At 38.0% G+C, this 26912-nt stretch overlaps 1 protein-coding gene across 1 annotated transcript; it reads right to left on the bottom strand.

Annotated features, from left to right (window-relative positions):
• Positions 1–1986: 1986 nt before the first annotated feature.
• On the bottom strand, positions 1987–26391 carry LOC114645513 (5-hydroxytryptamine receptor 3A-like). The gene is made up of 9 exons (XM_028793359.1): positions 26224–26391; positions 23259–23303; positions 16989–17098; positions 14001–14170; positions 11448–11608; positions 10744–10954; positions 9253–9459; positions 6220–6345; positions 1987–2114 (listed from the first exon to the last, which is right to left on the bottom strand). Exons 1-9 carry the CDS (start codon positions 26389–26391, stop codon positions 1987–1989), a joined length of 1326 nt encoding a protein of 441 aa, XP_028649192.1.
• Positions 26392–26912: the final 521 nt, after the last annotated feature.

Genomic DNA, 26912 nt, shown 5'->3' with positions numbered 1-26912 from the left:
CTCACAAGCTTTACTCTCCTCCTCCTAACTCGGGCTCTCTGATCTGAGGAAGGCATCTCCTTTTATTTTAGCCTCCCCCAGAAGTGGTCTTTCAGCACTTCTGAGTGAGGTGGAATCCCCATGATGTAGGGACTCCCAATCCTGCAGCTCCCCCTGGCAGCCTCCATGGTGACACATCAGGGCTGTTCTCTGGGACTACAATACCCAGCATGCCTTGCAGGCACCCAGGTGGGAATCTGAGACTAGGCTCGCTGCCATCTAGCATCCTGGAGGAGATAAAGCTCTGTATAAACTGTCTCCCTCTGTCCTTCCATCCTGAAGGTATCCTTGCCAAGTAAGGATGGTGGTTGTTCTTCACAGCATATGTGAGCGTGTCTTAAATGCAGCCTTGAAACATCCATATGTGGAGCTTGCTGATAAACCTCAAACATATGCAATCACGAAGCTGCAGAACTTCACTGGCTGACAGAGTATGGTTGTGTTCCACAACTGAGAGTGGAAGATCATGTACGGCATTATAGAGCCTTTCATCTGTCCGGGAAACATGTAAGGCACCATTTTCTGAGCGGATAACCACTTACACCTGGCACACGTAATGACACGATTGCTGTTATACTGAAATACTCAGCCACTTACCTTACTGATAAATCAGCCACCATGTATGGCATCATCATGTCTATCAAAGCTACTGTAGCCCTTTAAAATGCAAGTTTTGAGGTGGTAATAGCAATGGTGTAATATAAATGTGATTAATACAGTTAAATTTATTGTACATGTTGTTGAAAAGTTATGTAATTATATTTCTAAGGTTTTAACTGTAAAAAGTAAATGCTGGTATTTATGTTAAATTATTTTATTGGTTTGGAAAGTAGCAAAGGGCGGGGGTCAGAGGTCAGAAGAGAGACGAGTAAAGGAGGGGCAAGAAAAGAAAGAGGAGGACTTGGTTTTTGCGCTGAAAGCGAAGATTGAAACGCGATCCATGGTAAACTTCAGCGAGGAGTTTAAAAAGAAAAAAAAAGAAGACCGGATTCCAGCACGGAATTAACAGTGAACATGTTGGTGATTGGACAGACTGGTCGAGAATGGGAGCACTGTCCGTGAAAGGCTGAACATGGAAGGCATCGGCGGACATTGGAGTACATTGTCAATATCCGATATTGTTACAGCTGACCAACTATCGCTGAGAATTGATACTCGCTAGGAGAGAACCGAAAGTGGACTCACATCTGCTGGAAACCAGAAAACAAGACCTGTCTGCTGTATTACAGCATAAGAGGCCATCGCCAAGTAGCGTCGCAATCACCTTCAAGTAGCAGGCCTGCAACGCTTATCTGTGGTACCTTTTACCTGACTTTTGGTGGTTCCTATTATTTAGTTTACTGGATTAGGTTTTATACAGTAAGTGGATTGTACTTGTTTATTGATATTTTTTGCATTCAAAGAAAGGACTGCTTGTTCAACACTGATATAGATTTCTTGGATTATTTAAGTTTAAACTTTTGTATGGATGTGTTATGTATATATGTAAATAGTTAATAAATTTAAACTAAACCATTGAACTTAGGTGTTTTTTTTTATAATGGTTGGCTAAGCCATATAAGGAAAAAAAAAGGGAAATCACGTTTGGCAGGTGGCTATAGTATCCTTATGTGGGGTCTAGTAACGAATTGTGCAATTAATGGTAGAGTTATGTAAATTACATTAGTAACAAAGGTTTGATCCTGGAAACAGTTGTGCTGAGAACGCTAGGGTAAAAGTTTACATTTAAAGTTAGTAAAGAAGAAAACAAACTGAACTCAGGTATGCACCTTCAGTAAGAGCAGAGGGGTGCTACACTATTTTGCCACTGAGACTTGATGTTTGCCAGTCACATCTTGGATGATTTGTACATAAATGGAATGTAACTATTTATGGTTAACAAAAGCAGCTTCATTCTCACTAGGTACCCCTATTGCAATATGAGTGCTGTAAAATGCGCCAGTTACATTAGGAGAACTGGATACTGCTACCATTATCAGTTAATGGCTTCCAATACATTGTGCATGACAGGGAGAAGCTAAGCTGAAATATTCCTGACCTGTTGGCCAGTTTACTGAGAAGGAAGTTGATGTAAACTGAGGAAAAAAACAAGAAAAATTCTTCATTGCAAATACATAGCATTGGCCCATTTAATAGAAACTAAAATACAGTCTGTGCATTATATTCATTGTATCCGAGGTTTATTATGTGTGTTACGTCAATACACATTACAATAATGGCTTGATGATATGAATTATTACACACGTGAGTCATCACTTAGCTAATACTACTGCATTACCCTGTGTGATCAAGTGTGTCATCATTTCTCTGTTTGTCCAAAATGTTGGGTCAGAGTTGCTGTAAATATATGCAAACTTTCAGGTCAAGTTTTCTTTTAGAAATCCTGATGTTTGTGTGGCACGTTGTGTAAGCACATTTCAAACCTCTTTATGTGCGTACGCTTGCTTTATAAATAAGGCCCCTGGCCTAGTGTGAGGACGACATGTGAGCAAGCCTATCTGCATATGCAGCAGGCCAAGTGGAAAAGCTTTAAAATCATTTTGTTTTTTTTCCTTCTGACATACATATGGCATTTAGAAAACAAAAATGTGAGGTTTCCCCTGCCACCTAACCCACGTTTTAGAATAGTGTCGTGAGTTGCACATCAAAATTCATTGGTACGAACATGTTAAAGTTGAAAGAATCTACTTTAACACTAAATGTGATGATGGAGGGCCCGGTCAGTCTGACCTGATGCTGTGAAAGGGCAGTGAGAAACAGTGCTGCCACCCACTGGACGACCACTTCAGCAGCACAATTATTGTGAGGAGACAGCTAATAATTCCATGGAACACAGACGTTAAACAAAGTCAAGGGATCTCCAGGAATAATGATGATGCAACAGATCAGGTAACTGCAACACTTTATACTTTTATCAGAACAAATCACTAATTCAAAAAATGCTTATCCATTTTTAGGATACTTTGACATACTGTATGTGAGAATGTCTAAAACCACTGATAATACAAATGAGACATAATAAAAAATAATAGCTTAATTCACTTGCCAGTTCTGAACTTTATATAGTGCCTTTTTATGTTATAGGGTGTTACAAACAGTTAAAACCTTTACAAGATACAGCCATAACCTAAAAATCAGTGTTGGATATTAGCTGACATAATTGAGGAGTTGCCCTTGGTTTAAAACAGCCTAAGGCTGTTGAAGACCTTTCCTTTTATTTCTTTTCTTTATTGATTTATTTATTTTTATTTATAATAACTCAGTTCTGTTAGCAAAACAGTTGCTTATGTTCCGTGGTAATTCATGAGGTAATGGAGAAGCTGGATGCCAGCACCCACTGAATCATCCTGGCCTTATGCTCTGTGTGAGCTACAGATTCCTAATTGAGAGCTTGTTGCCATTCATTTAGAGAGAGCTGAAGGAAGTTAAGACATACTAGGTGAGACATTGTACCCTCTGGTGGTGAATCCACCACACAGATAAATAGCTCAGCTTTGCAGTTTTTGTGTGGTTTGAGCTTCACTCCTTGCACCAGAGGCATCATTAAGATTTGCAGAAGAACAGGATGTAAGTCTGTGTGAGTGGAATCAAACTCATGTTTTACATTAAAAACTGTGCTGTATGTAGTCTGCGGCATCACCACAATGTGTCTCATAACCGTTCAGCCTGCAAGTCACTCATTTGTTAAAATACACAAATGGAAAAAAAGTCTGAGTGAAAGTGCTGTGGGAAAATTGCTCCCTCTGGTGGTGAAGTCATGTGTGCGCTATCACTCATCAGCCAACACTAGCACCAGCTTTGCTCTGTCAGCTGCTGACAGGGGGAGACTTTGCTGTTCATCACCTTGGACATCAGTCTTTTGAAACTAAGGGAATCCAAACTTTAACGCAGCAGAGAGGGTGGGAACCATTTTCTTCTTTAAACTAAAATACACCACACACAAAGAAAAAAAAAGAAGCTTAATATATTGAACCCAGATATAAATGTGTATTAGTGCTTTCAAAGAGAATTAAGTAAAGAGAGAAAGAAGCAAAAATGCAGCCTTCTATAATTATCCTGCCAACTATTGTTTTATATGGCACCTTTTGTAATAGTACAAAATAAGTAACAGGGAAAATGAATAATTTACAAGCAACTTTAATTAACACAGAACAGCTTTTGTGAGGACCCACTTCAAATGTATAAAGTCATAATCAATATGTTAATTTCTCTTCTCCTTTTTGATCTCTTGTATACATGGTTTCCAGAACAGGTCTCCTTTTTTTTGAAGATGACAAGTTCTGCCATATTCCATAGAAACACTGTCTGGTGTCCTCAAGTTCCTAAATCATTCCAGTGTAACTGAGGGTGGGTTTCTGTATATGTGTACAGGTGCTGGTCATAAAATTAGAATATCATGACAAAGTTGATTTATTTCAGTAATTCCATTCAAAAAGTGAAACTTGTATATTATATTCATTCATTACACACAGACTGATGTATTTCAAATGTTTATTTCTTTCAATGTTGATGATTATAACTGACAACTAATGAAAGTCCCAAATTCAGTATCTCGGAAAATTAGAATATTGTGAAAAGGTTCAATATTGAAGACACCTGGTGCCACACTCTAATCAGCTAATTAACTCAAAACACCTGCAAAAGCCTTTAAATGGTCTCTCAGTGTAGTTCTGTAGGCTACACAATCATGGGGAAGACTGCTGACTTGACAGTTGTCCAAAAGACGACCACTGACACCTTGCACAAGGAGGGCAAGACACAAAAGGTCATTGCTAAAGAGGCTGGCTGTTCACAGAGCTCTGTGTCCAAACACATTAATAGAGAGGCGAAGGGAAGGTCAAGATGTGGTAGAAAAAAGTGTACAAGCAATAGGGATAACCGCACCCTGGAGAGGATTGTGAAACAAAACCCATTCAAAAATGTGGAGGAGATTCACAAAGAGTGGACTGCAGCTGGAGTCAGTGCTTCAAGAACCACCACGCACAGACGTATGCAAGACATGGGTTTCAGCTGTCGCATTCCTTGTGTCAAGCCACTCTTGAACAAGAGACAGCGTCAGAAGCGTCTCGCCTTTGGACTGCTGCTGAGTGGTCCAAAGTTATGTTCTCTGATGAAAGTAAATTTTGCATTTCCTTTGGAAATCAAGGTCCCAGAGTCTGGAGGAAGAGAGGAGAGGCACAGAATCCACATTGCGTGAGGTCCAGTGTAAAGTTTCCACAGTCAGTGATGGTTTGGGGTGCCATGTCATCTGCTGGTGTTGGTCCATTGTGTTTTCTGAGGTCCAAGGTCAACGCAACCGTCTACCAGGAAGTTTCATGCTTCCTGCTGCTGACGAACTTTATGGAGATGCAAATTTCATTTTTTATATATCTATATAAGCATTTTCAAACCTGCATATTCAGTTCTAGGGAACAGTGGGGTTAGTGTATGACAGGGGACAGACACACACACGGAGGGGCACACACACACACATACTCATACCAGCCCATTCACAGTCATGTAACATGCTTGTCCATTGAAATATTGGAGGAAAATGTACCCACAAGTACCAAAGCCAGGCAGACATAGGGCAAATGGCCAAACTCTATGGGTTTGGACTAATGCAAGTGCTATGTAACTGTGCCTGTTACTATTTTAGAAATAAATAATAATCCATTTGAGTAAAATGTATGTTATTTATGATGGTGGGATAATCACAAATGAAGGTGGTTTGGCTGAACAGCTGTGCTGTTAGAGAGCCTCACTTTGTGAAAGTTGTCAGTTGTTTATCCACCTGACTTCTAAGTATATAACTGTGAAAACCTTGAATCACCAGGCACCGTGGAAAAGTGTGATGTAAAATTAAATTTTCCTAGGTGGATTGAATTAAACATCTGGTCATGGCTCTGACTTTAATTTTGCACTGTGTGTTTTCCTGCTCAGTGGAGCCCCAGAAAGTTACATGAGTGACAGACTATGAAGACAACAGAATTGCAACATTGGTGCAGAGAACAGAATAGGACAGCTGAGCTACTTTCCAAGTGAGCTTGAAATCCTGTAGGCCGAACTCTAAATCACCCGCTCAGGCTGTGTACCACATACACCAGGACACGATGATGACAACAGAGAACAGTACAAAGAACAGGAGGTACACACGGAAAAGAAGGCAGTCCCACAGAGAAGCCACCACAATCCACTCACTTTGCATGAGTGCCTTCTTATTCTTGCTGTCCAAGTGACTCCGAATGGCAAAGATATCTTCAGAAAGCTTCTTCAAGAGCATCTGTGTTAGTGGAGGACTCTTCAGGTTCTCAGGCATATCCAAAACTAAAAGAAAGAGTTTTTATATGTGGTTAGTGATGACCTTAAGAAGCCTGCAGAAAAACAGGCAGTAGATGTGAGCAGGTGAGAGCATGGCTTCTTTACAGAAACTCTCCAAGGTGTAAGAAGCTGGGCTTTTCCTTACAAACCTTATGAGCTGTCTAAAGTATCTATCTATCTATCTATCTATCTATCTATCTATCTATCTATCTATCTATCTATCTATCTATCTATCTATCTATCTATCTATCTATCTATCTATCTATCTATCTATCTATCTATCTATCTATCTATCTATCTATCTATCTAATGTTAAGTAGAAAACTGCAGACTCTTTTTTCTTGTTGGTGGTGAGGTGCCCCCTAGTTACACAGTCAAGAATTTCAGGGTCTGTGAATGGTAGCTGCCAAACCCCTCATCTTGTCCCAACTGCTTATTTCTGTATATTGACATGACTTATATGGCCCAGGAGGTTGTTTTTCCACCACAAAGAAAAAAGCTTACATTCCACAGAACGAGGACTCAAGCCAGTAAATAGAAGAGTGTGGCGGAAGGAACTATCAATGGCAATACTTTCCAAGATCAGTCCTGGGGACCTCCAGGGTGCAAGTTTTTAACCAACAAAGTGTATAATCAGTGTGTTATTCTTTTAATTGATTTCATTATTTAGTTGTCTAACCTACAAATGTTTCTAACAAATTCATAAATATTTATATTCCTTGCCAGATCATTAAATGCTTAACTTTCTGCCATTTTCTTTTTAATTTTCCTCCTTCTGTAGAGTGCACTCCTTTAATTCTATCCAGATGCTGATGAGTTGCAATGAGTGTCACAGGCACAGGTGAATGTCTAGGGGGAGCAGTAGCAGTTGCTTCACTGCCATTTTCACTTGAGCAAATATTAAAGGAGAAGCTATAAAGCCAGTTTTAGAAGAAAACCGAACCACTAGTTGAGTCATGTGATAGTGATGACAATGTGAATTGGTATTCAGACCTTGACATAGATAGTGAAACTGGTGCATACCACACTGTACAAATAAACTGTGACATTCCCAGTGAGTTCGGTCACCTGGATGTTCACCATAGTGCATACACATGTGACCAAATGGCCAAATTATTGTGGTCAAGTAGAAGTACAAGAAGGACATTAGCTCCCTAAGCACTCTTCACTTTGCAGCAGCTGTCAATGGCTGTTTCAGGGGAAATGTGGAAGTCACTAAGCTGTTGTGCTGTGATAGCCCATAATAACAGTGTCATTCTAACCATCTTCTTGATTAGTGACCCATTTTTGCTGCTAATTAACTTCTTTTGCCTTAGTTTAAATTAACTTGACTCAGACCCCTTAGTTGTTTCTTTTTCCTTAATCAACATCCAAACAGTAATGAGACACAAAACGAGGTGCCACATGACGAGTTACCTGTGCCCATCACACAGTATCTGAAAATCAAGAAAGATGAAGGTCTCAATAAAATTTTTTGATGGGTTCTTAGAAAAAACAGAAAATCAACAGTTTTGGTAATGTTTGCTGTGACAGCAACAAGCCATGGAATAAAATAATGTGTTTAATTAACAACAAAAGCCTACTTCTAATTAAGAAACTGGTTGGAGTGAGATTGGTTGGAGTTTGAAGTCCCAATTTAGCTGATCATGTTTTGGCTCACTTCACATCTCATTTCTGTTTGGCTGCCATTTACTGAAGAAAAAAATAAATTCAGAAGACTGAATCCTTAAAACAGGGCTTTTAAAATAAATGAAAAAGAAGTTAATTAGCAGCAAAACTGGTCAATGATTAGGAAAAGGGGTATAATGAACATCTACAGACACTGCGACCCTCCAGGACACCCCTGCTGTAGGGGAACACTTGGCTCAACCTTTTAAAAAAGCGTAACGTTATCCAAGAATACCAGGGGGCAGTGTTACACATGGCCTAAAGTAGCCATACCCTACATCAACAAGGTATTTTGTTTGTGGAAGCTGAGAGTTTTTTCCACTGGAGTTTTTCTCCTCTCCTCACTGACCATCTGACCCATAGTATAATTAGTTAATTTGATTATTTTTTCTCTTTTTTTCCACATACTACCATTTGTAGAGCACCTTGAATTGTACTTTGCATTGAAAGGCACTATATAAATAAATGTTGTTGTAGGTTCTTTTTTTCTGTGAACCCTAAACACTTCCCACAGGTTTCTGTAGCCAGAAGCTAAGGCTATGAAAATATTAAATGTAAATGTCTGGAAATTGTTAAAAAAAGGCAATGCTAAAAAATGTCAATATAGCTAAAGTGTTCATCTTTCCTGTTAAGCTTTCTAAGAATTAAGTGTCAGATGCACATTTGTTATTCTACAGCTCCATCTTCTTTGTCTCTCACCCGACAGCCTTCAGACAGCTGTGTTTCGAGTGGCAGTGGTGGTTGATTCCTTCTGTCACATGGAGTATCTCCATCCATCCATTTTCCAACCCGCTGAATCCGAACACAGGGTCACGGGGGTCTGCTGGAGCCAATCCCAGCCAACACAGGGCAAGAACCAATCCTGGGCAGGGTGCCAACCCACTGCAGGACACACACAAACACACCCACACACCAAGCACACACTAGGGCCAATTTAGAATCGCCAATCCACCTAACCTGCATGTCTTTGGACTGTGGGAGGAAACCAGAGCGCCCGGAGGAAACCCACGCAGACACGGGGAGAACATGCAAACTCCACGCAGGGAGGACCCGGGAAGCGAACCCAGGTTCCCAGGTCTCCCAACTGCAAGGCAGCAGCGCTACCCACTGCGCCACCGTGCTGCCCATGGAGTATCTCCCATTCCCAAAATGTCATTAGGAGAGCCTCAGGTGGTAGAAGAGCACACAGTCAGACAGAAAGACATACAGACAAGAGCATATCATGTGAGACAAAGCTGAATGTACCTTGCTGGACCTCGTTCTCCATACTGCCCTTTTCTTCATCAGCGGGCTCAGAACAGATGAGTTTTGCAATGATACTAAAAGTCAGAGTTCGGAGAAAAGGTGGAACTTCAAGCACATTGGACCGTGTCTGATGTAAAATATTCATGACAAAAATTGTCTCCATTAGGCTTATGACCATTAAGGCTAGGCATACAGAGAAATAGATACCTGAGGAGGGACAAAAAAAATTAAAATCACTAAATTTTCTTTGCCACTCTGCAGTGAGAATTGAGAAGGTATAATTGTACAATCTCTCAATATAAAGAATACAGGATTATGAACTGAGAGTGTTGTGTTCCTGAGTAGTGCATGCTGGGCACATCAACCCAGTGGCACTCATTCTCACTGGTATAGTTTTCAATGCTCACCTGCTGCAAGTCTGATCATTCACTCATATCCACTTATAGCAATTTATGGTAATGGGTGATTGCTGAATCTCCTTTGTGTTAATGTGTTAATTGCAACTACTTATTCATATGTGAAACACAAGACTTTCAGCCAACAAGAGGCTGTTGTTATTTAAGGAAATTAAGAACGGAATAAGGGCCGATTTTGTGATACCAACATTATTGAGAAAAGAGTCTTTTGTAGACCACTCATTAGTGGCCAGGTAAAAAGGTGGCACCTCCCCTTCACATTGTAAGTCTAAAGGATTATTATATCCATCCATTTTCCAACCCGCTGAATCCAAACACAGGGTCACGGGGGTCTGCCAGAGCCAATCCCAGCCAACACAGGGCACAAGGCAGGAACCAATCCTGGGCAGGGTGCCAACCCACCGCAGGACGCACACAAACACACCCACACACCAAGCACACACTAGGGCCAATTTAGAATCGCTAATCCACCTAACCTGCATGTCTTTGGACTGTGGGAGGAAACTGGAGCGCCCGGAGGAAACCCATGCAGACACGGGGAGAACATGCAAACTCCACGCAGGGAGGACCCGGGAAGCAAACCCAGGTCCCCAGATCTCCCAACTCCGAGGCAGCAGCGCTACCCACTGCGCCACCGTGCCGCCCAGGATTATTATACTTTATGTTAAATGTTTGTGTAAGTATCTCTGCTTTAAAATTTCTATTTATTAACTTGTGTCTTTTGATCATCTGATAATTGACCATTCCAAGAGGTTATACTTTATGAGATACTATCACGTATGAAAACAAGTCTTTGGCTCCACCTCCACTCTGGCACTGAATATCCACTACCCTTCATTTATAGCGTTCACTCTGTGGTCCCATGCCACTGTCATATCCCTGCTCTCTTTGTCTCTCTCTCTTTGTGTTTCTACCTTATTATCTCACTGTTCCAGTTGGAACTCTTACTTCTATTAAACAGAATCTTTCTGAGTTCTGGTCACAATGACTGGGCTGAGTTCTCCATGACATTGCAAGGACTAGAAGAGGTAGGCAAGGAGGCAGTGGTCTCTACCAAAGACTGACACTCACTCACCTATAATTGGAGTGCCACCAGCATTGTTGGGCAGTAGGTCATTCATGATGAGTAGGAACACCGTGTACCCAAGAAGAAGGGTCATTTTGAAAGCCCCACGATCTACTCTGTGTAAGGGCAAATAGAAGCTGAAAAGGTCGATCACCATGAGAAAGGCACTGGGAACAATGAGGTTGACTAAGTATAGCAGGGGCCTCCTTTTCATCCTCACCTGGTTGGGAAAAGAACATGAGAGAGATCTGATTTTCACAGGGTGTCAGACTGGATGCCATATTAATACTTTACAAAAGGAAAGTCATCTCTACGACTGGTAAAAGCAGCTCCCAATTTTAGTGTGGCACTTGTGCCAAAAAGAAAATACTTTTGTTAGGATAGTGAAGATGAAAATACAGATAAACTAAAACCATAAAAGCATACTTGTAAGATAAGATATGGATACCGGACCATGACATGGTTTTCCGAGTTATTTACCAAGATTGCTGCCTTGTGGCACACTTTCCATGTTATCTCTTCACTCATGAATTGTGTTGCAAATTTTCTAAACCATTCATCTACGAGTGAGGAAGTGCCACCCCCATTTAGACTCCAATGTGTCTTTCAATTTTGCCATGTGTTATATGTTGCACACCACACAGCTTTTCAAAACTTGAAACATGAAGGTTCCTGAACAAAATTCCCAGAAGGCTAATAAAAGTAGGGCATACCTTAAAGATGACTTTGGACCAGTCTTCACCTTGCAGCTGCCATGTTGTTGTGTGAGCCTCTATAAAAAGCAGTTCCCACTCTCCTTTGCTCTGGATGTTGACTTTTGATTCGCGAGTGATTTCCTCCGGTGTTTGAAGCAGGTCCAGCACTATATCCTTTGCTGCATACACACCAAAACAGATTGGTTTATCATTGGTGCTTTTTGAAAGTGGAGGAGCACAACATTTGGACAGAAGAGAGATTGAACATAAAGAAGACAGAATTGCTTATGTCCTGGATATTTTTTAACTTGTCCTATGGGCTATTTCAAGCTAGCATTCAAGCAAGCTAAGCCCCTGAAGGCTGCAGAGCCATAAAATGTTATTCGAACAAATCTATTATAAGCTATCAAAGTTAAATACTAACCAGATGAGCCTTAAAAATTGAATTCTAGAACTGCCCTTTAATAATGATATTCTACAGCTGCAGAATAGGTGAGTTAAGTGACTTGATCACAAAACACAATGAGGCTTTGGTGGGATTTTGAAGTACCAGCCTTAGCTATACAGTACTACATCTTGCACTTTTTCAGCCAAGTGCTTCAGGATACCAGACTGTTTAATTAATCCCCTCAAACATTTACTCATTTTTTTTTTTTTTTACAAAATTCATGTTTAATTTATTAACCTTATGTCTCTAGTGTACCTGTCATTGCAAAGGTAATTCAAAAAATGCATAAAAGGTGCCACAAAGATAGATGAACAAAGATGGACTAGAGTAGACAGTGGAATGAGGCAACAACCTTGTAGCACTTTACACAGGAAACTGCAATGCTTTGCAAGTTCATAATTCATTTCAGAAACTTCAACTAATTGTATTATTTTTTTTCTTTTTCAATTATTAGTCTAGTATTAGTATTGCTCTTTACATGATAAATCTCACCCCAAGAGTACTTACGTATAAAATGTAACATAGTTTTTATGAAGATACCTTACCATTGCATTGATTTGTATTGTTGCACCATCCATTCAAGGTAGTCTAAGGCACAAGGTCAGAATTTACTCTGAAAAATGTGGCAGTCTATAGCAGGGCACACTCACACACTCACCCACACCACTCCATGTATAAAATGCCTGTTAAACTAGCACTCACATACTTAGAATGTGGAAGGAGAAGTGGAGTCTGGAAACCTCTCCTAATCCATTTCATAATTTTAAACACAATGATTATGTCTCCACTTAATCTCTGTTTTTGCTTAAATTGGAAATTTCAGCTCCTTCAGTCTTTCCACATACTATAGTGCTTACCTTTCAGTACTGGAACCAGTCTGTCTGCTCTACTTTGTGCTTTATCTAATGCTTCTTTATCCTTCCTGTAGCCTGAAGACCAAAACTGTACTTTGTGATCCAGGTGAGGCTACACTAGTAGTGTGTTATAAAACTCAAGTATAACCTCCCTTTACTTGTATTCTTCCCATCATGCTATATAACCTAACATTCTATTAGCCATCTTGATCACTTCTGTATACAGGGCCACAGGAACATTTTTTAATAAAGGGTGCTGCTGACTTCAAAGACTATATGGTATACATACATAATTCACATAGGCCTAAATGACCTACATACAATACATACATGAGAAATGAATGTATATGTCTGTAGAATGGCCATCATTTAATTAATTATTTCAATTAAAAAATGAAATAAATAAAAAATACAAACACAGTAGATGTAGATTTTTGCAAGTTTACAGACTCTTTTCTCAAACCTCCATACACAAGTGAAGCAAAATAACACCTTTTTTTGGGGACCTGGGCTGCCTTGAAATCTTGCATATTGCAATCTGTTCAGTTAGCCAATAAAAATATTTTTTTTGGGGGGGCGGGGGTTCTTGTCTCCTTAGGAAGTCAATGCTGGTGGGTCTGTCAAAAAACAGGGCCTGTTAAAGCCCATTACTGCACTCCTTGTGTGATTTTGGGCTATACAGAAAATAAATTATTGTTATTGTTCTTGTTCTTGTTGTAATAGTTTCATGACCAGGAAAAATACCACTAACTAAACCCAGTCATGATGCCCAATGTTCCATCTCCTTCTTTTACCACAGACTCCCAGCCAGGGTAAGGAATCATCTACTCTGGCTGGGGTGCCAGCCAACATGTGAAATCTATGGCAATGTCCACACTGGGCCAGTCTTGAACCACAAGCTCTGGGGTGAGACCACACACTGTAAAACAATGTCTAAAAATAAAATACCCAGGCAGGGCTTTGAATCCAGGCACCTGGAGCAAAACAGTGGTAGCTCTAACCACTGTGCTGGCCTTCCACAAGCAAAACAAAGTTATTAAATGAGGCGAATTTCTATTTAGTGTTATTAACAGTGCCAAACACAAGATAGAATTGAATTAAATTGTTGGGAACCATCAATAAAAGTTTTCATTTTCTGAAATGCTAGTGTTTTGGTAACATCAGTGTTTCTCATTTTTAATCATCAAATATCTTCTTGCTCTTCTATATAACATGGCTCATATTACCTTTGACTCTTTTTCTATCCAACTCCCCCCCAGATGGCTGTACCTGTGTGCAAATAGGAACCCAAGGACAGAGTGCATGTCTGGATGTCAAATGGAAAGTAGAAGATGTCCAAGTTGCAGGAGCTGATGATGCGTAAGGGTTTATCGTGAGTGACTCTGCCTGTGTTTCTCACATACAGGTATGGGATCTGTGGAGATAAGTCTTCTTCCACACTGTGGGACAAAATAAAAGCCATCATCCGTTATGGAAACTGGTTACTGTTTCTTGACCCAATAATGCAAAGAGTAAAGCTAACAGCAGAATGATCAATAGAAAAACTCAGAACAACTGACGAACAGAAAAATGTCTCTTCCTGGGAGTTTCCAGTGAATTATCATCCAGTCATATTAAACACAAGGCAGGAAGCAACTGAACAAGTTACCAGCTCATCACAGGACATACTCAAACAAATGTGTAATGGGTCAATTTAATGTTATCAATCAAGCTTAACTGTGTGTCTTTGGGATGCTGAGTGGAAAAATGGAGAAAAGCTACCTAGAGACAAGGAGACTGTGCAAAATGTATAGAGAGTGACCAAGCCAAGAATCAAACCTGAGTTTGTGAAACTGTTATGCTCATCTGGAATACTGTGTGCAGTTTTGGTCTCCATGCCACAAAAAGGACATAGCAGCACTAGAAAAGGTTCAGAGAAGAGAGACTAGGCTGATTCCAGGGCTACAGGAGTTGAATTATTAGGAAAGATTAAAAGAGCTGAGCTTATACAGTTTAAGCAAAAGAAGATTAAGAGGTGACATGACTGAAGTGTTTAAAATTATGAAGGGACTCAGTACAGTGGATCGAGACTGTTATTTTAAAATGAGTTCATCAAGAACATGGGGACAGAGTTGGAAACTTGTTAACGGGTAAATTTCGCACAAACATTAGGAAGTTTTTCTTTACACAAAGTCCGATAGACACTTGGAATAATTTATCAAGTAGTGTGATAGACAATAAGACTTTAGCGACTTTCAAAACTCGACTTGAAGTTTATTGGAAGAAATAAAAGGATAGGACTGGGGAGCTTTGTTGGGCTAAATGGCCTGTTCTCATCTAGAGTGTTCTAATGTTCTAAAGTAAATAGTGTGCTTTCCGGCCTTGGCATTTATGGCAAGAAAATTCAATGGGGTGTAGTATCTACAGACCGTATGAGGGAGCAGAGCATGCCTAAGAATCTGGCCATAAATGGAGTGATGCAGAAGGTGTTTATTTGTTTGTCTGTGTATGTGTGAGAGTGGCAGCAAGAGAGGAGGAGGAGAAAGATGGAGTGAGCACAAGATGTGAAGTACTTCAAAGACAGGGAAAGTGAGTGCAGAATGGGTTGCCTCAGACTCCCGAGTGAGTGGTGTGAGATAGAGCCAGGGTCATCAATGTGCAAGCATTGGACAAAGTAGAGCTGTATCGAAGAAGCTGCAGAAGTTTGGAGGAGCTACTATGGAACAGTGATGATAAAATGTCAGATGAACAATGGTATTGAAAAAATCACACAAAATGAAGATTTGTGAGCATATTATTTTACCTTACAGTGCAACCACCAACGGACAGAATTAAAATATATTTCAAAATATAATAAATACTCAAAGCTGAAAGCAGAAAAGCAAGTAGTATTCATTCAGTAAAGGGTACACTGATTGGCTGATACGTAACAATGAAAACTCAGAACATTCACAACTTCTATCAAAGAATACAGAATATAAATCGGTTCCATGACAACTCCCCACCTTAGTCAATTCCCCACATTCCCAACTCCCCACAATTACAATTCCCCACATCACAATTCCCCACATTGCAATTCCCCAAATTCACAATTCCCCACGTCCACAACTCCCCACATTGGGATAATATTTATTATAACCATAGACTAATGTACTATATAAGACAGTCCATATAATGATACAAAAGCGTGCCCTCCGTTTCCCCACATCGAGCATTATTTTATTTAAAAACGCTACTTGTTAATAAATATGTAAAAATACATTATCCAAGCATGCATTTTTATATACAATTTGCCTTTTAAAAATTTGAAACAGGTAAGTTGAATTCTATTATTTTTTGAATCTTTCTTAAAACATGCTAAAACGTAACATTTTTGATTTTTATCTTTTTTAAATTACCAAAATTAAAGTTCTCAAAATAATAGACTCTACTTATGGTGTAAAAATAAAAACACGAAATAAATCAAATAAAATTCTTCTCGCGCCTTACAACGTATCTACGTGCTCCGCGTCGCGCGCACCAAGTTTGCACGTTTGATAGTCTGTAGCGAACTTACCCTAGTCGGGTACTGTACATTTAGTTTAATGATTTTCTTTTATTAGATAAACCTGTACAGTGGAATTATTAGCAAATGGAATAGGACCTTATCTAATTCATTATTTTTGTACCAAGCATATTTTGTATTAAACTCATTTGTTCATTTGTGTATATCAGTTACTTGTATTTTGTAATCAGTAATGCATTTCAATAAATTGTCATGAAATAAAACTTTTGGAGATTAATTACTACTATTTGCATTTTAGAATTCCTTCATTATATTATTAATTCAGTGCACTCCATATTATCCCAATGTGGGGAGTTGTGGAAGTGGGGAATTGCAATGTGGGGAATTGCAATGTGGGGAATTGTGATGTGGGGAATTGTAATTGTGGGGAGTTGGGAATGTGGGGAATTGACTGATGTGGGGAATTGTCTGGCCACCGTTAAATTAATTACTTATTTCATTTTTACGAAACAGCTCCATCTGCTGGGTATTCGGCACACTTAAATTAATGCTTTCAAACCTCTACTTCCTAAAACTATTCCATTTTCAACTGTGTTATCCATACTTTTACTGAGGAGGAAATGCCTTCTATTAACATTGAACTTGGCCACTGGAAAAACAGGGGGGCTAAAATTTCAAGAAAAAAAAATGCATTTAATTGTCATTTATAAGCATTAGAATCATTTATAATACAGCAGTTTATTTTACTTTTAAAAATCAGAGACATTACTCACAACTCATAGACATAGATGTCAGGACGCCAAATGTTGTCCACTGGGATAGATACTTTTGCCAATCCATTAAAGTCTTTTGGGTCCCAAACCAAGAATTCATTATACCAAAACTATAGAACAAGGCAGATAAGAAATATGTGAGTTATAAGGAGCTAGGCATGTAGTCACTGCATGCAAAAGAGGCAGAAATATGAATAGAGGAAAATTTTGGATGAAGACACATATATTGGGACAATACACATCTACTATTACTTCTGCTAATACATATGTGTGGTCAAATAATTAGACTAAAGGTTGCAAAGGACCTGGTCAACATTTTATGCATACATCCATATTTGTCTAATCCACCCTTAAATAATCTGTAGTTATCCAACATAAGGTAAATAAAATATTACAGCTCCTAATGTCATGGATGGACAAACAAACAGCAGAAGACCCAGAAATTGCTATTTGATTAATTCATATCACATGCTATTTAAGAAATAAAGCTGCAAGATGAGCACAGGGTAACAAAAGACAAGGCGATGATTAATAATACAGAATTAATGTAAATTCTAGAAAGACTCAAAATACAAGTGAAATGAAATGTAAAAGAGATGTGATTGAACTTGTACTGGGGTCTGGGAACTTTGATGAAACAAAGAAAAAAGAGAAAAAGACTTTAGGGAACATAAGGAGAGGAAAACTTCAGTATTTAGGAGTAAAGAAGTAGAAAAAAATGACACTGTTGTCAGGATCTAGGGATGTTTAAAGGGGCTTTGCAGTTTACTGTACTTGCACATTTCTGCCATAAGTTTTCTTGTTTGTTTGGTCAAGCTTTTGTTAGTCCTCTCATTTTATATGTTTGCATTGTGGTTCTTTCTGTAGGGATGTGGCCTGGTCTCCAACCCCGAGTCCACTCATCTTCATCTTTTTCTCACTAGTGATAAGTGGCCTACTGTCATATGACATAATGGTCAAGGAGAAATAAAACATGGGGTCTTTTTTCATCACTTAAAAGGCATGATGGTAAATTTATGCAGTTAAATATACTCACATTCAAAGCATCACCTTGCTTTTTATGTCAAGTATTCACAATTCATGTTTACAAGAATGCATGCATAACTATGTTCCAAGTACTGGAGCTAAAAGGAATTTTTTTTTCACCTCCGAAAGTCACTGTGGAGAAAAGTGCAGGAATTTAATCTAGTAGACATTTACAAAAATTATTAAAATGTTTGCTTGCATGTTAACATTTTACAAGGTTTTTTGCCATGTGATGATGTGCTTTTGAAAAGCTTGTGTATACCTCTCCACCAGAGGTGGATGTGTCCAAATCAGGATATGTCCAACTGAGTCACCTTGGATATATTCAAACCAATGTAACCAATATACAGTATATATATATATTTGAACCAACTTATATATTTTAGAACAAATATTTTTTTCCTGAACGGCCCCTCATGGAGTAAAATGACAAGCACGGAAGGTAGAGAATATTTGGTGGAACTAGACCATTTTATTTGTGAATTGTCCTAACTTTATAAATTTGGGAATGATTTTATATATTTCAACACTGACTTTATATAATCAGGCTTTGATGTTATATATTCAGAATACTGACTTTATATATTCAGAAAATCATTATATTTGCCTATTTGGCACCCCATAATGTATAAATTCAATGTTCTGAATATATAGAGTCATTCCAGAATATATAAAGTCAAACTTGAATATATAAAGTCATTCCTGAATATATAAAGTCAGTGTCGGAATATATAAAGTCATTCCCGAATATATAAAGTCAGTATATATATATATATATATACAGTACATATACATATATACATATATCCATCCATCTATCCATTATCCAACCCGCTATATCCTGACTACATGGTCATGGGGGTCTTCTGGAGCCAATCCCAGCCAACACAGGGCGCAAGGCAGGAAACAAACTCCGGGCAGGGCGCCAGCCCACCGGAGGGCACATACATATATATTTAGCATTTTCCTAAAAATTATAAAATTCTACAGTGCCAAGCAGAATGGACCTGATTTCAAAAGAGCTGACCGTAAAAAAAAAAAAAAAAAAAACTGAGTGATTCTGCATTTGTTCCTCACACTACAGAAATTCCAGCCATGGGTCACAGAGGTCCTTCATTACTGCTTCCCAATCATGGAGAGCAAATGAAATTCACCTCAGTATTTATTAAAGCCTTCTCAGTCATTACGATGTAATCAAAAAACCTACTTTTGTCTCAGACTGGGAAAAAAAATTAAATAATGTAACCATCCTGGACTCCTAACCACTGACCTTGAGGTCATGCAGCACAGTTTCTAATGATATTTTAGCCTTTTTTTAAACTTCAGTTGACATGACCTCTTAATCTAGGGCATGGATGCTCCAGAAATGCATTTATCGCCTGTCAGCCTGATGTGCTAAGGTGTTCAATATTGTCACCTTTTAATAAAGCGCTTCATGATTATGCTTACAATTAACAGATTTCCATTAAGTCAAAAAATGAAGTCTACTGTCATCTGGTTATTAACACTCCTTGTGGTAGAATTTGCTAAACAGATTTAATGAGGAATCTTCCAGGAACATGGTGGCACAAGACAGGAAGAAGCCCCATGGACAGTTCTCAGGGAGATAGAAGAGGCTTACTAACAGCAGGAAAACTCCTGCATTGTACCAGAGACCACTAGGGGATGCTAAGGCAGCACTTTGCAGGATTCCAGGATTCGCACTGGCAATGAGAGTCAGGCTAGACAGGAAATGCTAGATGTGGAAACACAAAGTATTAGAAGAAGAATAGCTGGGATTGAAGACCCATTCAGCCAGACCCAGTTCAGAGAGAGAACTTGTGGTTTTGTTTGGGCTTATGTGTAATTTGGTTTCTCCCATTTTCATACTTCTCTCTATGATTAAAATTGACTTATAATTTTTTATGTTTTTATGTTTATGTTTTTATGTTTTTACATTAATTTCCAAAAGGCTACCACCAGGGCTCTCTTCTCTTAGAAAGAGTTTGATATCAAATTAATATTTGTTTATTTTTAGTTATAATGCTGTGAGCTTTGTCGTCCATCTTGGGATAAATGATAATACAGTATTAACAGAAAGTGCGGTAAAGGGAGGCAGGTGAGGCTCTAAGTTAAAAAAAACGAATAATAATAACATAAAATAAATGTATCTGGTCTGTGTTATACATTTGTTTTCTGTATGATTCCAACAATTTTGATTATTTTTATAGTCAAAATCACTGAATTGGCACATTTCTGATTCAAATACATGGGAGAAATGCAAGGTGTGGTAGCGACGAGCCTCACCTCACCTCGGACTGCACTTTCCCTCACACACTTGGTTGATGCATGCAATTGAAGCAGTCCTGTTGCTGTCTCTCTGTATGTTTCCAATATAATATAGGTAAAAATTGAAATCCGTTTTTTTTTTTACACCACTTTAATTTGTATTGAATGAGTATGAATTGTGGAATTGCAATAGCAAATTTAGGACACATCGAGGGTGCAGAGCAAATGCACTCTCTCCACTCTCTCTATCTCACCACTATAAATGTAATGTTCTTTCTTAGCCAAATATGTTCCTTACCTATGTGTGTGTAAAGTATTCTGATAGCACTGCTGCCTCACAGTTAGGAGACTAGGGTTAGCTCAATTTCTGTTAATCCCATTTTATTTTAACAGGGTTTCACACTAATCCTGCTTTCTGGAACAGACCCCAGATGTTTGATGGCATTGAGGGGCTCTGTTTTGAAACTTAAGAGCCTGTACTACAGATAGTAAGAGGGAACACCCCCACCGTCCTTGAAATCTAATAATAATGAATATGCGTTATGGACACCAAGGGGCACTGTTTTGGTAACTTATGGAACATGCTACAGACACCATGGGGCTCCATATGAGCTTCGATTGACACTGCCTGACACTTTGCATAGCAGTGAGGAATCCTTTTGGAAAACAAAATCGTTCTTTATGCTTTACATGCCTGAGCAGAAGGTTATTGTTGACAAATAATTTTCCATGCCTAGTACAACTACTGAGCTGGTTGAATCGCTACTGAACAACAGGAAAACTTTATTGAAAACTGAACAAAAGTGCTTATAGGCTGCAAACTAGTGAAAAATGAAACTTTTTAAATTGTTATTTACTTTATTTTTTATGGATTTTATCTGTTTATATTTCTGTTGTAATTTTTCTTAGTTTTATTTTAACAGCTGAAAACATCTGTTCTCCCTCTCACTGTATCTCATTTTCTTTCTCAGAATAGATAATTGAAATGGATCACACTCTCTTTGTTTTTAATATTTGACATGACAGACTGTGCTCTGATGGCTATATAATTATAAGCTTTGCCATCACATACTCTGTCCCCCTGTCTGTATTGCTTTTAATCTCGGATGCTGTTTCTATAGCTATTTCTGCTATTCATACACCTATTGCATATTTTCACTCTACTTGCAGTAGTTGTGTAGACCACGTTCAAATTTTGTCAACTCCCTAAGTTTTGACATTATAAACGTAAATGTGCTAGTTTTTTCTGTGGTTCCCTTAAAGGGCCTAGGAGGATCCTGAACAATGGTTCTAGATCAGGGGTCTCCTCACTTATAAGTCTTCCCCTGACTGCAGGGACAACACATTTACACAGGGCCAGTTTAGACCTACCAATAAACATGAAAAGTGTGTCTATAGAATATGGCAAGAAGACCCCATAAAGCCATAGGGAGGATGTACAAATCCTGTATTGAAAGTATCCAGGCCAGCACTGAAATCCATTCTTCTGGAAGTGTGAGGCAGACGATTACCTTTCGACCACCATTCATTCTTTAAAGTAAGGAGTTATGTCAAAGGGAAAGCATTTTTGTTCCCGAAAGAACCATCTATGTGAAGGTTCCAGAAAGAACCTTTATTTATTTAAATGCATAACAGTCTCCATAAATTAACATGCATAGATAATAGAAGATTCATGAAATACCAATGGATTCTGATTTTTAAGGATTCTTGATGCATAAAATAACACAGGCTAAGTTCAAGTTTTCTTAATCTGGTAATGTCCTAGTAGGTAGCCTACTATACATTTTAAAAAGTCTGTTTTTTCCACATATCAGGAAACTTTCAAAGTTCAAAGAACTCACAGAAATCTTCCCAGAGTGAAATATTTGTCAGGTAGTAGCTCTAAGAGGAACTACATAACCCAGTAAAGTGCTACTGACAAATGTTATTTTTAAGACTGTTCACAGTGCCTTCTCTACATAGATTCACATTTCTTTAATTAATTTCTTTTTCAATAAAAATTGTGAAAATGTTAATTTTGAAAAGTGTTACCTAAATAAAACTAAGCAATTCATCTTTCTTCTCGCTTTCTTCTTTACTGACATTTTACCCGAGATTGTGTTTTGCTTTGTGTAGGGTGCTGCTTGGATAGACTCCATTGGCCTCCAGTAACCCTAAACTGACTTAAATGTGTTTAAATATAGTAATACTAACGGACAGATATAATTGCTGATTTCTTCTGTAATTAAAAATTTGTTGTGTAATGCTGTACATGAACTGACAATGGTTTTCTGCTTAATTGTGATGTGATGAACCAATTACTAAAGAGAAACGAAGACAAAGGAGTGTGGACAAGATGGCAGTGTAATTCACTACTATAGTAAAGTACAATTGACTAACCAGTCTTATCAAAAGTTGACTTGAAATTAATGCATAGTATTTTTGAAGAACCCCATCCTATTTTACTCCATCTTCTTGTGAGATATAGGCTGAGAGCTAAGGCAGAAAATAAAGGAACTCAACATGCCTCAGAGCATGTTGTTCTTACTTTTCAGGAGTGGACTGATAGTATCCTACTGAGGACATGCTACTCAAAGAAACCAGAAGACATCAGGAACTGGTCAGCCCAGTGTAGTCTTTTCCTTACAAGAGATGAGTCACTTTCAGACATGTGACTTCAGTCCATTATTAAGGAGCGACTAATCCCAACAGTTAGTTCACCTCCAGCGGCACCAAGAGGACAAACTCCACTACACTGACCAAAGGCAGGATAGCAAAGTGGGTCGCTTTTCTGAAGATTAAGCAACAAGCAATTGTTACAGTATGTGAGAAGAAACCATCTCTGAAAACTGAGGAAAGAAAAACAGAAAAGGTTTCTGGGATATGTTTTGTTCTATGTTGTTTCTTTCTTTTTATGTTCATCCTACTGTTTTGGGGATGGAAACCCGACTGGTAAAACTTGTTTGACTGAACATCCCTCAGTTGTCATGCTCTTACCTGCCGGAGCCAGATGTATGTTTTCAAAATGTGGGATTTCTCATCCTAACAAATTAAAAATAAAATTAGCAAAGTTGTAAGTAACTCTGAAATCAGAGAACATAGAACTTTAGAAGGTGTCAATAACAATTAATAAATATTAGTACATCATAGAATAATAGTGTACACAAACATGGAAAGCTAATTTTTTTACTTACACTGTTATGAATAAACTTACATGGATAAAAGACAGGCTGATTGTAAAGGATTAGTCTAGTGTGGAGCATAACATAAAAGCTCATTGTTCAGGCATTTCTATACAAGATGATGTGGAGTTCCGCAAAATGAAGGTCCCTCGTAACATCCATAACCCATTAGAGGAGCAGGCCTATTTCCAATGATCTTAGCATTCATGGTATTCACTTGAAAACTTTGCAACTGTTTCATAGCAAACAGCAGACATGAAGATTGTGTGATGGTATACCTAAATGCTTGGTAGATGCTAAATATGGGAACAATTATATAAATAAATCAAATCCAGTTTTTGCTACACAGTTGAGTAAATTAGCATCCACATTACCCTGATGCTGTCCAGGATTTCTTAGATTTGGATATTTTCAAGCTGCTACAGATCTCACTGCTGCTGTATATTGGAGTTTCATTCTAAGAATTTTGCACAAGGTTTCAAAAAAAGACATCAGGTAAGCTCATTTGTGTATTTTATTAAATAAAGAGAAGTTCTGCATTTTATTGATTTTCCATGGTACTGGGCAGTGGCAATGTATTGCATGTTGGTCAGTTATGCAAGTGATGGTTTCACTGCACATGTGACAATATTAATATTGCTAATACTATTACAGCATCATATTAGCTTGGGCAGTATCATGCATTGCTCAAACTCACTTGTGATGGCCAATGATGTCAAAGTTTATCTTCCAGAAATATTTTTATAATGTCCATGTATAAAGTCCAGGCCTTTTGTTTTCAAAGCTTTTCTTCACAACAAACCCAATACTGGATTTTGTAAACTTTAAACAAATCTTCAAAGAGCTAAATGTGGTACATAACTGAACAATAACATATACATTTTGATGTGACATAACATAAGTGGCAAGTCTAAATCAAAAAGCTCAGTAAGTTTGACATCTGTTGCATCCAAATATTTTCAAAGCTGCTAATCCAATTCTGGGCTTTTATCCCAATAGCGCTTGGTGCAAGACTAGAGCCATGCCTAAACAGGACACAAAACGTGGGGCCATGCTGGGCATATTCACAACTTCACTGGGAGAAAAACACATAGGGACAAAATATAAACTTCACACAGTTTTGACCTCAAAACACGTAGTGATCACTGCACCACCATGTCACCAAAACACCATTAACTGTGAAGCAAATGTCTGTGTCCGTCTGCACATAAAATAAATGGAATCCATAGGCTTCACCCTGCTTTGATTTCTTGTCTTGGTTATACAGTATGTCAGAGTTTTTACACTATTGTGTTTATTGATGTTTAAGTCTCGTTGTGATTAGGCTTGCACGATTTGAAATAAAAATGGAATGGCTGCAGGTTGATGTTATTTGTATTGTTTGTACTTCAGTTACAGCTAATTACTGTATTTTATCTTCTTTACATTGTTTTCATATCCCTTTTAGATTTAAATAGAGATATGTGTTGTTATTATATTGTTATTATTATTAGAGTTCATTAAAGCAGGCACTGTGGCACAGTGGTTGACACTACTGCCTCAAACCCCCAAGGCCCGGAGTATTTTTTGTCAGCTTGGTCATTGTCTATGAGGAGTTTGTACTTTCTCTTCATGTCCATTTTTTTCCCTCTCTACTCTGTTTTTCTATTACTTCCTAAAATCTTGAGTGCTGGTGAGATTGTGGGTATTCATGTTTCCATATGTGTGCTCTGTGATGGATTAGCCGCCAATCCAGGGTCTGCTCTGTTTTGGCTTCAGTCCTCATCAATACAGTAGACTTAGTCTCCCTCTAATCCTCAATAGGATAAATAACATTTGAAAATGTAAGCTTATGTTTTTTAAATAAAAATGACTTGTGTTGCACATAATGTACATATGTATGTGTACTTTTCTACTTTTATTTTTCTATTTTTATTTATTGATCACTCCTATTACTTTATTTTATGTGGATTCCTTCCCTGGACACTTCTTGTGAATTTCCCATTGGGATTAATAAAGTATCTATCTATCTATCTATCTATCTATCTATCTATCTATCTATCTATCTATCTATCTATCTATCTATCTATCTATCTATCTATCTATCTATCTATCTATCTATCTATCTATCTATCTATCTATCTATCTATCTATCTATCTATCTATCTATCTATCTATCTATCTATCTATCTATCTATCTATCTATCTATCTATCTAAAGCTCTTCATTTGCAAAACATAGAAAAAAGTAAATACTTGGATTTGAGAGAGTACTTATGGAGCTGGAGGCCTTAGTTTCATCTTCATAAAATTAGGAGTGCTTTGGACACTAGTCTTAGGTGATTTAAGAAATCCAGCATTACACTAAGAAGAAAATTCTAGATTGGTATAAGTGATAAATGTGGAAACCTGCTAAACACCATTATGTTTCAGTTCACTCATCTGATGTACATACTCTAAAGAATCTCAGTGTGTTGCATGTTACAGACATTGCAAGTAAGAATTTCACTGTACTCTGTACACATGGCAACACTGCTCCTACTGCTTCTTCCAGCTAAAATCAGCAGTTCCATTCAGTTTTTGAAATTAAAGTTTGACACGTTGAGGTCAATGACCTGATCCACCATGCTAAACTTTGAAGATCCACACAACACAGTAATGTGGAATTGCCCACACCAATGACTATATTTTTAAATGCTCTTTCAGATGAAGAAGAGCCTAATTGTGTGTGTTCAATCAACACAAAATGTCTCTCACAGTAAGCACCAAGTGAACACAACAGTACAAAGAGATGTTTCTTACCACGCCAATGATCTCATAGAGGGTCAAAGTGATGTTCAGCTGCACAGGGATTGTCCAGTTTCTCACAGGTCTTAGAAACTTGTTGCTTATGACGTCTTTAAATGTTTCAAAAAATTGCACATACTCATAGTCAGTAAAGTTAAGATCTGTGGTGGAGATGATGGTCATCGCTGGAATTAAAAAACAAGAAATAATTTACAGCCATCTGCTAGTTTAGTTAGAAGTGCATTAAATATTAAGAAATAACTACTTGTGCCCCATTTTGAAAAAAGTACTTCATGAGAGCCTAGTTTTTGTGTAATCTGGAGAAATATTAATACATCACATATTATCAAACAGAAAAGTAATTTTATATTGATTAGTTTTTAAAACAAAGAGCATAATTGCTTGTCACAGATTAAAGAACAAATACTTAATACTTTATGCACTTTGTTCAATGTGAGAGTTTAGTCATCTAAGGTAATATAAGTAAAAAGTATGGAAATAAATAATTCATGTATTTTTTGCAAGTAGCCTTTGTTTCTGATTGGTGCTATTTGATTCAATTGTTATTATTTTAGTTGTCTCATCTGTCATTCTTATACAGCTCCCATGAGTTTCCACAGCTGTAATGGTTCACCCAACTACTACAGTTGCATGCACATTCTTTCTTCTATAACTGTACATAGTCGATTCTCAGGGAATTTTGC

This window comes from Erpetoichthys calabaricus, chromosome 2, assembly GCF_900747795.2.
Source record: "Erpetoichthys calabaricus chromosome 2, fErpCal1.3, whole genome shotgun sequence".
In the NCBI taxonomy this organism is placed as follows: domain Eukaryota; kingdom Metazoa; phylum Chordata; class Cladistia; order Polypteriformes; family Polypteridae; genus Erpetoichthys; species Erpetoichthys calabaricus.
Note: the sequence above shows the minus strand (reverse complement) of the source record. Positions and strands in the feature narration are given on the sequence as shown.